Below are 13,306 nucleotides of genomic sequence, written 5' to 3'. Positions count from 1 at the left end.
AATTTTACTTGTACTAACAACTTATTAATTTTATTAAATTTTTTTATCTAAAGATTAATTTAAATATTATTTGATATGTGTACTTTTTAATTAAAGGCTGAGATTTGATTCCTGTCTTAGATATATAATAATAATTGAATATAACTTTATAGAGATCAATTCGATAAGAAAAAGTTATATCTCTTTATAAAAAAAAAATATTATTAACAATCTTAATACAAAAAATATTAAACTAAAATTAAAATTTATTTAATATCTTAAAATATAAAAAATATTATTTACACTTTTTGTCATCCATATTTTTATGATTATAAAAGTTTTATCACTGAACTTTTTAAATTATACATTATATTACAATTTTTAAAATTTTGCATATTATTACTTTGTTCATTAATTTTTGATGTGACATATTGATTATTAATATAATATATAAATATTAACAAGATATAATATATCATGTTAATAATTAATATAACACATAAATAATCAATATATCTTGTTATTATTCAAATAAAAATAATTGATTAATTAATATTGTAAAAATATATATAAAAACATAAATTTTAGGTGGGAAAATATAAAATATAAAAAATTGAGCGATAAAATGACATATGGATGAAAGGTAGATGGTTAAAAGTAGAATAAAGGTTTAAAAAAATGATGGGATATTTGTTTAAATTTGAAAGAAAAGTTAGAGAAAGCATATGGCGCCAAGGCAAAAGGCGACAGAGTGTGAGCGGTGTGGAATCGAAAGGAAAGGGGCAATCACATGGGTTTACAGCTTGAACAAGGTGGTGGACCCCACCATGGCATTTTGCACTACCGGCTTGGCCGGTTGCCTCTCTCTCTCTCTCTCTCCTCCGTAACGCAAGGGCTTATTAAAGGCGTGAGGCAGTGGGGAGTGGGGAGCGAGAGAGAAAAAAGAAAAGATGGCAAGTTCCAGATTTTCATTCGGTTTGGGAGTGATGGCCTTCCTTGCCTCTCTCCTCTTCGCTCTCTGCATGCCTCTCGCCGCCAATGCTCAATCCCTACCTCCGGCACCGCCTCCCACTAGCGACGGTAACTCCATCCCATCTTCCATTGCATTGCATTCTCATTTTCATAACTTTATGTCGTTCGCTTCAGGAACCTCCATTGATCAAGGGATTGCGTATGTGCTCATGATGTTGGCTTTGGCGCTCACTTATCTCATCCACTCCTCCTCCACCTTCTGATTCCAATCAAACAAACAAGGTGCTTTATCTTTATCTTTATCTATGATATGTTATGTTATGCCCACAGGAATTCAACCTTGTTTCTCTTTTTCACTGCCTTCCGCAATCTTATATTGTACATTCCTCTCAATCTTTACCTCTTTAATCGCTTCACCGCCCTTTCCCCTAAATTCATTAACAAAACAATTTTCCCCATCCTTCTTTTTAACCTTCATTCATTCTACACATACCTCCTCTTCTCCAATTCATTTTTTTATTTTATCTTATATTTCGATTAAATGTTAACACTACCTATGCTACTGTACCAAAGTATTCTCATAGTACCTTTAGAAAGCTGCAACTTTCAGAAACACTCGTGTTAGAATAGAATAGGTTCGCATGATGAAGCCTGCGTGTTAAGTTTTTTTTTTTTTTTTTTTTTTTGTTATTTATTCAATTTTACAATAAATCTAAGCGACAGATAACAGAACAGCAGTTGTAGCAATGAATAGAGTAGAGCAAGGTACTAAAAGCCAATTAACAGCGAAGCAATGGTAGCAACTAGTAAGCAAAGCACTAAAAACCAACTTTATTATTATTATCATTTGCTTAGAGAAGGCAAAGCCAGTCATGTACATCGAATTCAGAGAAGACAACTCCTTATATGAACCGTGATTTTGTTTCTTGGTTGGTTTTACCAGAATAAAGCCTAATGAATGATTTGGTTTTCAACTAAAAAATTAACCTTTTATATTTCTTTTCTTACAGTGCATATAATGACGAATAACTAAACACATTCATACATTAGATGTCAATATGTAATGCTCAAATCGAAAAGCCAAATTAAGGCCAACTCACATGATGTCACATCTGTATTGCTTTATTGTGCTGTCGATCCTATGTTGTGGTCATCAATCTCGATTACTATTTGTCATTTGGCGAGATCAAGTAATGCCAACAAAGGTTTATTTTAACTTTTATAACCAAACAAATCCTTAATTGACCATCAACGACCAGTGTTCTCTACATAAAGTATAATAAAAGACAGCAGACAGGTGAAGATATTAAATGGATGAAAAACTCATTTAACAGCTCTCTAAAAAGGGTCACAAATGTCCTCTCGATCGTATTATCATATTGGTAGGACATTATATACTCAATATGCTTGATTGGTTGAATACTCTTAATTTTATTCATTCAAGCCGTACAGAATACAACCTATTTCTACGCAATAAGCAGCATTAAAATAGTATAGATACAATAATCTTAATAATGAAGTAAGGTGACTACAAAAATGGTGCCAGCAAATTACATTTCCACCCGCAGCATAACTGCTCCTCAATCTTTTATTTATAAGCAAATTGTTTAATGTTTGCCTTCTCACGGCACAAATTGTAAGCGGTTAATTTATTTTTATATAGTTAGCATTATTTTTATTTTTATTTTTGGTTGATATTGTTAGTTTGTTACAACTTTTTTTTTTTTCACAGTGCAGTAGCGTAGTCATCTTAAACATGTAACCGAGAATTGGCCGCGTTGTATTATTTTTAGCTCGACACCTAACAACTGATATGGTGAAGTGCCGCTTCCATCTTCTACAGCAGTTAATGTAGTTTTGGTTTACAACTTGATTCAATTAACTAATTGAACAACGCACATAATTTCACTCCTTCATTGAATCATTGTCATTAAGGAAACATTTTTGAGATATCACAGTGCTCAATGCTTAATTAAGTTATTTTCATATCTATTTTGGGTGCAAAGAACTGGATTATCAAGTTTGTTGCATCATGATTGCTAATCTAGTAATCATATACAAGTACTGCTTTCTTTCTTCCTAATATGCTTATTTTGAGGAAAAAGAAAAACATATTCATTCACGCATTTGTTTGTTGCCCGATAAAACCCTGTTTTTGTCCGAGTTTTTATTTTTATCTCTCGGTTTGGCAAAGTTTGAACTATTTATCCAAAAAGAATACACTTGAATTCAGGGTACAAACTGAACAGGCTTCTGTTTGGGTAATCTGCTGAAAGGTTCACTTCTGTGTAGTTTAATTTAACAATGGAGAGTATTTTTCTAGCCAACGTTGTTTTCTTAGATTTAACTTCTGTTCACAAAAAAAAAAAAAGAAGATAAAGTTCTCTCAGAGCTTGTTTGTATACAATTAATATAAAATAACGTTTATAAAAGTTGTAAACAAATCTCACTTTATAGGCAAACTGTTGGAATTAAGTTAATTCTGGCCAAAATTAGAAATACTTATATATATATATATATATATATATATATATATATATATATATATATATATATATATATATATATATATATATATATATATTATAGTTGGTAAATAATTTATAAGATAATTAATTGGAGTCCAAGTCACCTTTGAATGGTATCCTTCTCCCCTTAATCAAAAGATGAAAACCAAAAAAGGCAGAAAACCTTAGGCACGTGATTTATATCTTAGAATGTCATCCAAAGAACTAATCACTGCTCTCTTTGCGCGTATATAATAAAAGCTAGAGGCTTTTTCAGCAAATATTATACATATTTGACTTATATATACTTAGTCTTCAAAACAAATCTGTATATACTTGTCTAATAAAAAGTAAATAAATAATTTGGGAAATATCATATAATGTATTTAAATTTTAACTTAAGTCACTAAAATCGCAAGTAATTTAAATTAAAATATCCAATCAGAATATAATAGCATTTTTTACATTATTATATAACTATAGATTATTATATATGATAAATTTATTGATGTGTGTGTGATTTAAGTGATACGTATTTTAAAAATATTTATAAAATAAATTTTAATCAATTAGTAATATAAATTTTTTCACACTAAGAAATTAAACTCATTAAAAATACAATTACAGCTGATTCGTATAAGCCCAACCTCTGTTGAGTGAAAATCGTGTTCACATTTTTAACTTTTGGGAGAATCAGTTGGTATCCAAATACAATTTTATAAGGTCCATCGTTACGTGACGTTGTAGTCGGCGGGGAAATGAGTAATGACGCGTCAAATATTTCACAGGGCCCAGAGAAGAAAAGGAACACCGAGGAAATAAGCCCAACACTGGTTAGGTACGCTCCTCAGAATAAGATGAATACTACACTAAAAACTTTACTTGAAACTTCTAACTTATTCACATTGTCCCTTCTATCCTTTTTAACGCGATACACTAGTAGTTTCTCACAAAAAACAAAAAACAAAAAAAAAATCATTATATTGTATTAATAATTGAATACACAGTACGTAAAAAATGTCGATTCATAGCGTCATTTAGAACTAAATAAACGCTATATATCAAACCACGGAATATAAAGAGAATATTTGAGCCAATAAGCAGTGTAATAAGATTTTGGGTCTTATTGATTAGTATCTTAAAGACATTGGTTAACAAATCAATATGTAGAAAATTTTATTAAAAATTACACAAGAGAATGTATAAATATATGTTTCAATAAAAACTTTTTACTTTTATTCTTTAACTAGTGTCCTAAGAATATTGGTAAGTATTTTTCTAATATTTTATGTAAAAAAACGTCTACGTCATAAGACACTCTTTTTGTTATTTATTGTTGTTGATAATATTGCAGTGTTTATAAATAAAAAGAAAGAACTTGTTTAGACAAGCGTTGTCTATTGGTTTTATTTAGATTTTAGAGAGCACTTGTTTACACAAGCACCTGATTTTATAAAAATAAAAATAATAATAATAAGTAGCGTTGAATATAAAAATGTAAAAGAAATAAAAAGGTGAGAGTGCAGTCACAATCACGTGGTTGAGCTGGAGGAGACGTGTGACGCGGGGACCAAATGATCCTGTTGCACACTTGCGCAGAACGGAACCACGCCGCGAACCGTTGGATTGATTTCGTGTACGGCTGAGATTGAAGCTGTAGGGGGCCGCAGAATAACATGGAAGATTCGCTGTATTTTTGTGATTCTGAACGGGGAAGCTCTTTTGGCATTTTACGGTCTTCTGTTTGTATACTAAACAGGAATACATGTGTTTCTTCATTTACCTTACCTCTGCTTCCCCGTTATCTTCTGCGCCTTCTTCATTCATCAAATTAATCATCATCACTCATCACTCATCACTCTTGTGTTGTTGTCCCCATATTATTATATAAACAACTATCTTATTATCAAATATATATATATATATATATATATATATATATATATGTATAAACAATTAATAACTATCTTGTAAGATCTGCACTGCAATGTAGGGTTGATTTATATCAATATATGGTACTTCTAAATTCGTTTTTTATTAGTGCCCAAAAAGTTTGTCTTGCAAATTAGTCTGAAACCTTGTGTAAATACCATATTTATATAGACAGAAAAAAAATATATATATAATATGATATGATGCAAAATGCAAGACATGGAAAGTGTGTGCATATATAGCATATGCACAAATTAATCTAATACCATCAGGGTTCAGGGTGGGGGACCAAATCTGATTTCAGAATGTGAAATTCATAGACCCTACACTCCCTAACCCTAATCCGTAAGTAAGCACCAAGTGGGCTTCCTGATATATGCTGAGTTTCAAAAATCCCAGTTGCATTGCAGATAAGACAAATTATGCAGGACAAGCCTTTTTTTCCGAATATATATTATGTATATAATCAAAATTACCCGCCATACTTCATATACTAGACAATGACATGTCTGTGCTGTGCCTTAACGTTTTTTCCATTCGCACGTACACATGCTTCAAGGCTCATTAATTACGTTGCACATGACCATCTTTCTGAAACTAAACTAGACGAAGATGAAGACCATGTTTGTTATTTTGATTTTCAAACCATAACATCCTTATATTTCATAAGTTGATATATCACGGTCCACGGATAAGTTATAGTTTTTTTTCTTGGTTCATGAAATATGGTATGGTCGACTACATATATAATGGGGGTTTTACAACTTACAACATATATATAAGACGAAAATACTTTGTTGCTAATGCATCAAAAAGGTCCAGTCAGCTAAGTTTATATATGGCAGCAACAGCAACAGCGTATACAATGATATGCATACTATACTAGGAAAAGGAAATATAGGAACCCTTTAATTTATCCTTTTCAGATACAATTGTTTATTGGTTTTTTTTTTTCTTCCAGCAAATAACCGCTTTATTACATTCAATAACTTATTTTGATATTTATCTGCTGATGCTTACATTTGAAACGGCTTAGATTTTGTTGGACGATAATATACATTTTTTATTAAGATTGGGTGATAATCTACTAATGGATCCTTACATAACCAATAAGACAACGTAATACAGTACGATCACTAGTACAAAAGACCCTTTTTACGTCGGTTATTTAGGGGTTTTTACGTCAGGGAAACGTCCGACGTAGAAGCGGGAGACGTAAAATTTACGTCGGGGGTCAAAAACCGACGTAAATTTACGTCGGACATACCCAGGTCCGACGTAAAAAATCGTAAAAATTTTAAAAAAAAAAGAAAAATAATGCAGCAGAACGGCCCGTTCTGCTTGGAGAACGGCCCGTTCTCCTTGCAGAACGGGGCATTCTGTTTGGAGAACGGCCCATACTGCTTGGAGAACGGGCCGTTCTCCTTGCAGAACGGGCCGTTCTCCTTGCAGAACGGCCCGTTCTGCTTCCCAGAAATCGCTTTTCTTCTGCGTTTTCCTCCCAGAAATCGCTTTTCTTCCCAGAATCGCTTCTCTTCTCTGTTCTCCTCAGGCTTGGCTTCAGCCACTGGTTGTTCCTACTCAAAATATATAAAGAAACACACATAATAAGTTCAAAATACACATTTAGTCGTATGAACGCAAACTGCTTGTTTTTGTCGTATGAACGGAGACTGAATGATAGAAAAATTATAAGGAAGAAAGGACCGAAGGAGTAGGAGGCGGAGGGACTTACACAACGAAGAGGAAGAGGGTTTACAGAGAAAAAAATGAAAAGTGAATGCGCGCGGTGTGCCTCGCGCTCTCTTATTCAAATTTGCGTCTTTTTTACGTCGGACCTGGTAGGGTGCGACGTAAATTTACGTCGCACCTGGGAAGGTGCGACGTAAATTTACGTCGCACCTGGGAAGGTGCGACGTAGATTGGACTTTTTACGTCGCACCTGGGAAGGTCCGACGTAGATTGGACTTTTTACGTCGCACCTTACCAGGTGCGACGTAAAAAAGTTCGCAAAAATTACAAAAATGCCACCGCATTTTTTTTACGTCGGATTTTCGTATTTCCGACGTAAAAGGGGTGACGTAATATACTTATTTTCTACTAGTGGATGAGGACTTTAATGCATCATATACGGTAGTTTAGTGGAATAACAATGATGCATGCGAAATGTGTACTTCATGATAAATGATTTTCCAAGCCAAAAAATTTAAAGATACTGTATAGTAGTATCACATACTAGCAGTATATAGTACGGAAGTTTAGTGAAAGAGTAAAAACAATGATGCAAAATGTGTTTCTTCATAAATGCTGTGTCGACCCGAAACATTAATGTTACTATAAAAAGTTAAATACGGAGCAATGTATGTAGGTACGTATAATCAACTATATAGTGGGTGATAATATTTATTAAAATTTTAAAACATTTTTTTAATATTTATTATCTAATAGTTTTCTTCTTCTTCTTTTCCTAATTTGTGCACTATATAATATATATATATATATCGTCGCACTTTCCATTTCTAGTACCCCTTCTTTTGGAAAAAAAAAATAGTTTTATGATAACTTCCAAAACTAAAGGCAGCAAATGGAATGCGGATCTACTTACATTATTGCTCTTGGCAATGCATGTTTATTGTACGATAAATTAATATCCACCCTTCTCTTAGAAATAAAGTTTGTATATTAAAGTATAAAAAAGAAGTAGAGTTTACTGTGCAAGGTTATATTTCAAATAATTTTATTTGTCTTATAATAGTATAGTAATTAAAAAAAAAAGTAGAAATTGTTTGATGAATCTTTTTAATACAAAAGAAAGGACATGAAAAATAAAAGAAAGAAAAAAAATACAAGAGAGAAAATAGATTTTGATATCTACTCGTTGTCACCATTATACACCAAGACAAATATTGGATTATCTCTAAGCCAACAAACACCTCTATATTAAATAGAGGGAGTGAAAAAAGATATATTTTTTCTTAAAATCACTTCGTGCATGTTGTTTTGATTTTTTATTATTTTTTTTACATTAGAAGATAGGTTACTAATTAAAAAAAAAAAAGTTTGTTTAGTCCAAGTTTTTATAATTTAATTTAAAAAAGGTTAACTATATATGGTGGAAAAGAAAAAGAGTAAAAGGTGGAAACGGTGAGGAAGTAGCAGTCTAACGTGGTCCAAATGCAATGGCTACGAATATCTGCTTTTGCCTTGAGCTAGCAAGTGCCATGAAAAGTATCCGCTATTATGCCACTTGCTTCTGTCAGAAATTGGTTCTATCAAAGGCCCAAACGCATTTTCATGTTGCCTTCAATCACAATTCTCATTTTATGTGCCACTTGGCATTTTACAGATCCTCTCTTATTTTTCTTTGGCTTTTATTGGGAACTTGAGAACACGACTCAATTCGACCAAAACAGAAAATATAAATGAAAAAGAGACTTAAGTTTTGCCTTTTCAAGGGGGGGCAAAACTAAAGTCTTGGTCTTTTTTACCTAATTGCTTTCGGCATATTTTAAAAAAAAATTAAGCAAAAACTGTTGATAGAGTTGACTTTCCATGTTATAATTTGATAAAGTTGACTTGTTTCGCATTATTTTGCAAACAAATTGAATTTGCTTCTTAATCAATAGATACAAGTAAAAAAAAATATACTTTTAGATGAACTACCAGGATCCTAATATGAACATCGTTTCTTATTTGAATAGAATCTCTAAAAACTTATATATATGTTGAGCTTGAGTGATGATCTATATCAGCACGACTTATCTACGGGAATTAATTAATTATCCTTGCACATTGGCCACAAATGTAAAAAAAATTGTCCCAAACAGGTTTTTCTTAAAAAAATAAATAAATAGTTGTTCACAAGGTTTGAATTCCTGGTGAAGTATGTAGATGTCAGGTATAAATTTACCTGAACAAACTCCGCCTAAATAAATCAATAAATCCCGACTTTATTATTCATTGTACAACAAACAGTTTAATTGTAAACCTGCAAAATTCATTAATTATACTGTAAGATTTTATACCGAGTTGTCGTTCTATATACCACTTCTACCCAATATTTCTAATCCAGTACAACATTCTTGTCCATGTTTCACTGTCCCTATAGCAGAAGAAAAGGTTTACTTATACGTAAACTTTATATCAATTGGATAGGTGACTCGAGTTAATAAAATTCAATCCCTCTCCAAGTATTTGTCTAATTATTCAACGCCAAGTGCAAAAATAAACTAACGTGCCTTTTCTTTTAAACAAAAATCTTAACAATAAAAAGGAGTGAAAATCAAAACGGTCAAATTTAAAGTAGTCTAACAAAGATTAAGGATATTCCTCTCTATTTTCACTTTTTAAAAAAAGGCAAAAATATATTTAAACTTTTTATGAATGTTACCCTGGCCTAGTAAGAAATATTGAGTTGTTTAACATTAGATAAAATTACTGTAAAAGAAAGATGAAAATGTTAAAATATAACTTAATTTATTTGGTATAAAGTAGTTACGTTAGTACAATACATAGGCATATTTTATTTGTAGTGTATGCATCTTATCTTATGGTGAAGGCATGGCGGCTAATTAACGTGGGGAAAATATTGGAAACAATTAAATTAAATGGCAAAAGAATATAAAGCAATTAATTAATAGGAAATTTAGAAATAGGGGCATATAATTAATATAATTAAACGAAAAGCTGCATCAGTTGAAGAGCAAACATAAAAAACTAATGAACAAAAAAAAGGGGGCATTGGCGGCGATACAAAATTTGGCGATTTGGGAGGCAAGAGAAGGAGCAAGAGTAGTGATGAAATCAAAGAGCGAGAAGGGGATCGGAGAGAAAGAAATCATCGATGTCTTGGAAGAAGTCAGGACTTGTGTCCGTATTCCAAGTTTTGAATCCGAAATCCTCAGAAGCAGCATGCCAATCGTCCAGGAAGAACGCAGTCTCCGGAGAAGAGCCTCCAAAATCGAACGTCGGAAGCGGAGGAAATGCTGACTCACCTTCTTCGGACAAGGAGCAACAGTGAAGCACGGAAATAGGCGACAAGAGCTTTTGCTTTTCGTTTTCAACCTCAGACCGACTTTCCTCGCCGTTAAGCGCCCACTTGCCGGGAGCCGTTACAAAATTCGTCAGCGCGTCGGCTCCACGCAGCTTAATGGCGGCGTTGTCGTACACCATGGCGGCTTCCTCCGCGCTGTCGTAGGTGCCCAGCCACAGGCGGACGCCTCGCCACGGGTCTCGTATCTCGGCCGCCCATTTCCCCCACGGCCTCTGCCTCACGCCCCGGAACTTCCTTCCGGAGGAGACCCGGCGACCGTGCGGGGCCCTGTCTCGGCTCCGCTTCCTGGCAACGACGGCCTGGCTTTGGAGAATGGAAATCTGGTGGACGAACCTCCTCTGGCGCGTGGAAGGGTGGTGTTGTTCGTCGTCGCTGGAGGAGTCGGTGGCGTCGGTGTCCGTGACGGTTATTCTGACGAGTCTGGGGTATGGGTGGTTGGGTGGGTGTTGTTGGAGGTGTTTGGTGTAGTGAGTGTACTTGGTGGGTGGCGCAGTCATGTTATTGTTATGAGAATGTTGAGGGTAGCAATAGCATATAGCATTGACGAGTGGAGAGAGTGAAAAGGATGAGAGAGATATTCCTTTGGGAGAAGACAATAAATAAACAAGGTTTTTACTTTTTACATAGGGTTGAGAAAGTTACTGCATGGATTCAAGTCTAGTGTACCAAAAAAAGTGGAAGCATATAGACCCAAGGCCAAGGGGTGTACACTGTAGCCTGTGAGTGTGCTGTGGGGCTAAACAAAAATACGAGTGTCTGTCTTGTCTTGTGTGGAGAAAAATAAAGAGCGTTGCGTTGCCCAATTTACCTCCTCTGCAAATGCCTCTGCTTCCAGTACTTTCTTTCTATGCCTTTCAAAGGGTAAACTAACGATTTCCTGATTCTTGCAGCAAAATTACAGCCAGTGCTGTACTCTCAATCAAATCAAATCAACAACCACCCTCCACCCTCAGAGACCTATTCGCTTAATCAAATACTATGTTTTGTTTTCGGGGGCAAGGCAAACCCAAAATTATATTATATTAATTTAAAACTTTTGAAACCAGGTTATGTCTGTACTTTTTTACAAAAAAATATCCACTTTCTTTTCATACATCAAAGTCATTAAACTAATATAAGATATGGATCTCCGGCACTCTAGCCACAACTAAAATGCACCGGCTGTGCTTTGAATCTAGTGGCCTCCATTCAATGCACCCACTGGAGAGCATCCGAATCATATAAGATCGATGTTCCATAGGGAAATATCTCTACAGTGTAACTACTTTCTTTTAATAAAAAATGTTACATGGTAAAAAAAACCAATGAATTTCACAGTCATACACTTATGGACTATTTAATATACAAAATGTATTTTTATTTTTATAAAAATTTCATGTAAAAATGTTAATTTTTTTTGTGTTTTATTTATTATTTTAAAAATTACATTTTTAATAAATATTTTAGAATATTTTTTGTATAAACTTTTCACAAAATTATTCCTGAGAAATTAACATTTTAAAAATAAAATAAAATAATTAATCAATAAAAAATCATGTTATCTTTATTTACTTATTTAGTATAATAAATTTTTTATTTTTATATAATATTTATAAATATTTTTAGAAACATTATAATTAATCAAATAAATTTTTATAATTTCTCTTCTTAATATTTCTAATTTTCAAGAATCACGATTTTAAAGCATAAAAAAATTTCTTTAATTTTTATTATATTATTTTCAATTTTCATTTTAAAGGTCGAAATTGTCAAAAACATTGGATACGTCAAAATAAAAAACCATCCTTATATAAAGATACAAATTAACAAATAGTTTACTCTAATAATGATGGCTTCTACAAAGACCAATCACATCACTATCTTTATAAATATAGATAGGTAAACCACGTATGGAAAGACATGATCCCTTCGATCTTGAACTATCAAGATGAGTAAATTTAAGTGCAAAATGAGCTAGGTTGATCTATTGATCAACCATATATAAGATACATTTTTTTACTAGTTTTTTACAACTTATTTTATATAATATTGTATTTCTTTGTATTATATCACATGTTTCTTTTTTATTTATATCATCATTGTATAAAAAAAACATCCTCTTTATAAAAATAAAAGCTTTCATATTTTAATATATATAAACTTGTCCTTGTATTTTCTTTATATGGAAAAAGTTGAAAGGAATGAGAAAAAAATAGATAAGCAATAAAGTGAATTTTATAGTTATTTGCTAAAATAAAATTATGTGAAAAATAGATGGAAGTTAATGTTTAAAATTATATTTATATAATTAGATTTTTATATAAAAATATATAATGTATATGATTACTATTTTATTCTCGCATTATATTGAAGTGAAATTATATAATTTTTTATGAAATATAATAACCTAATTAGTTGTATTAGTTAATATAACCGATTATGCAATTTAATTCGTACATTTCATATTACATTAATAATTAAATATATATTACATTAACATGTTAACATATTAGGTATTAACATCCACTAAATATAAGTTCTTAAACATAAAAGGTCACAAATTCACAATAATAATCTTCTTATGTTAGAAAGAAATTTTTCATCAGGTGAGACTCACATCAATTCACATTTAAATTACTTCCATTAAATGTAAGTCTTTTTCTTAATTGTTCTCCATCTAATGCATCTCCCTCCTCTTAAATCCCACATAGCCAAACATAGTGTTAAGTAATTAGTGATTCGGTATTCCTGTAACTGTTCAAGATACAACTGTTCCTATATCAGCCAAATAAAAATTCGACACATGGAGTAGGACAAAAGCTGGTCCAATCACGTGAGGCGAGACCCTTGGAAACCGTATCAGTACTGCATTGACTGAAAATAA

At 32.4% G+C, this 13,306-nt stretch overlaps 1 protein-coding gene across 1 annotated transcript; it reads right to left on the bottom strand.

Annotated features, from left to right (window-relative positions):
- Window positions 1-10,009: 10,009 nt before the first annotated feature.
- Window positions 10,010-11,348, bottom strand: LOC109800576 (ethylene-responsive transcription factor CRF1-like). The gene has a single exon (XM_020361356.3). The coding sequence runs from the start codon at window positions 10,938-10,940 to the stop codon at window positions 10,194-10,196; it is 747 nt and encodes a 248-aa protein (XP_020216945.2). The 5' UTR covers window positions 10,941-11,348; the 3' UTR covers window positions 10,010-10,193.
- Between the last annotated feature and the right edge of the window lie 1,958 nt (window positions 11,349-13,306).

The sequence above is a fragment of the Cajanus cajan genome, chromosome 11, assembly GCF_000230855.2.
Source record: "Cajanus cajan strain Asha chromosome 11, NIPB_CcT2T_4, whole genome shotgun sequence".
NCBI lineage: Eukaryota > Viridiplantae > Streptophyta > Magnoliopsida > Fabales > Fabaceae > Cajanus > Cajanus cajan.
The sequence above is the reverse complement of the archived record's forward strand: the minus strand, read 5'-3'. Positions and strand labels throughout refer to the sequence as shown.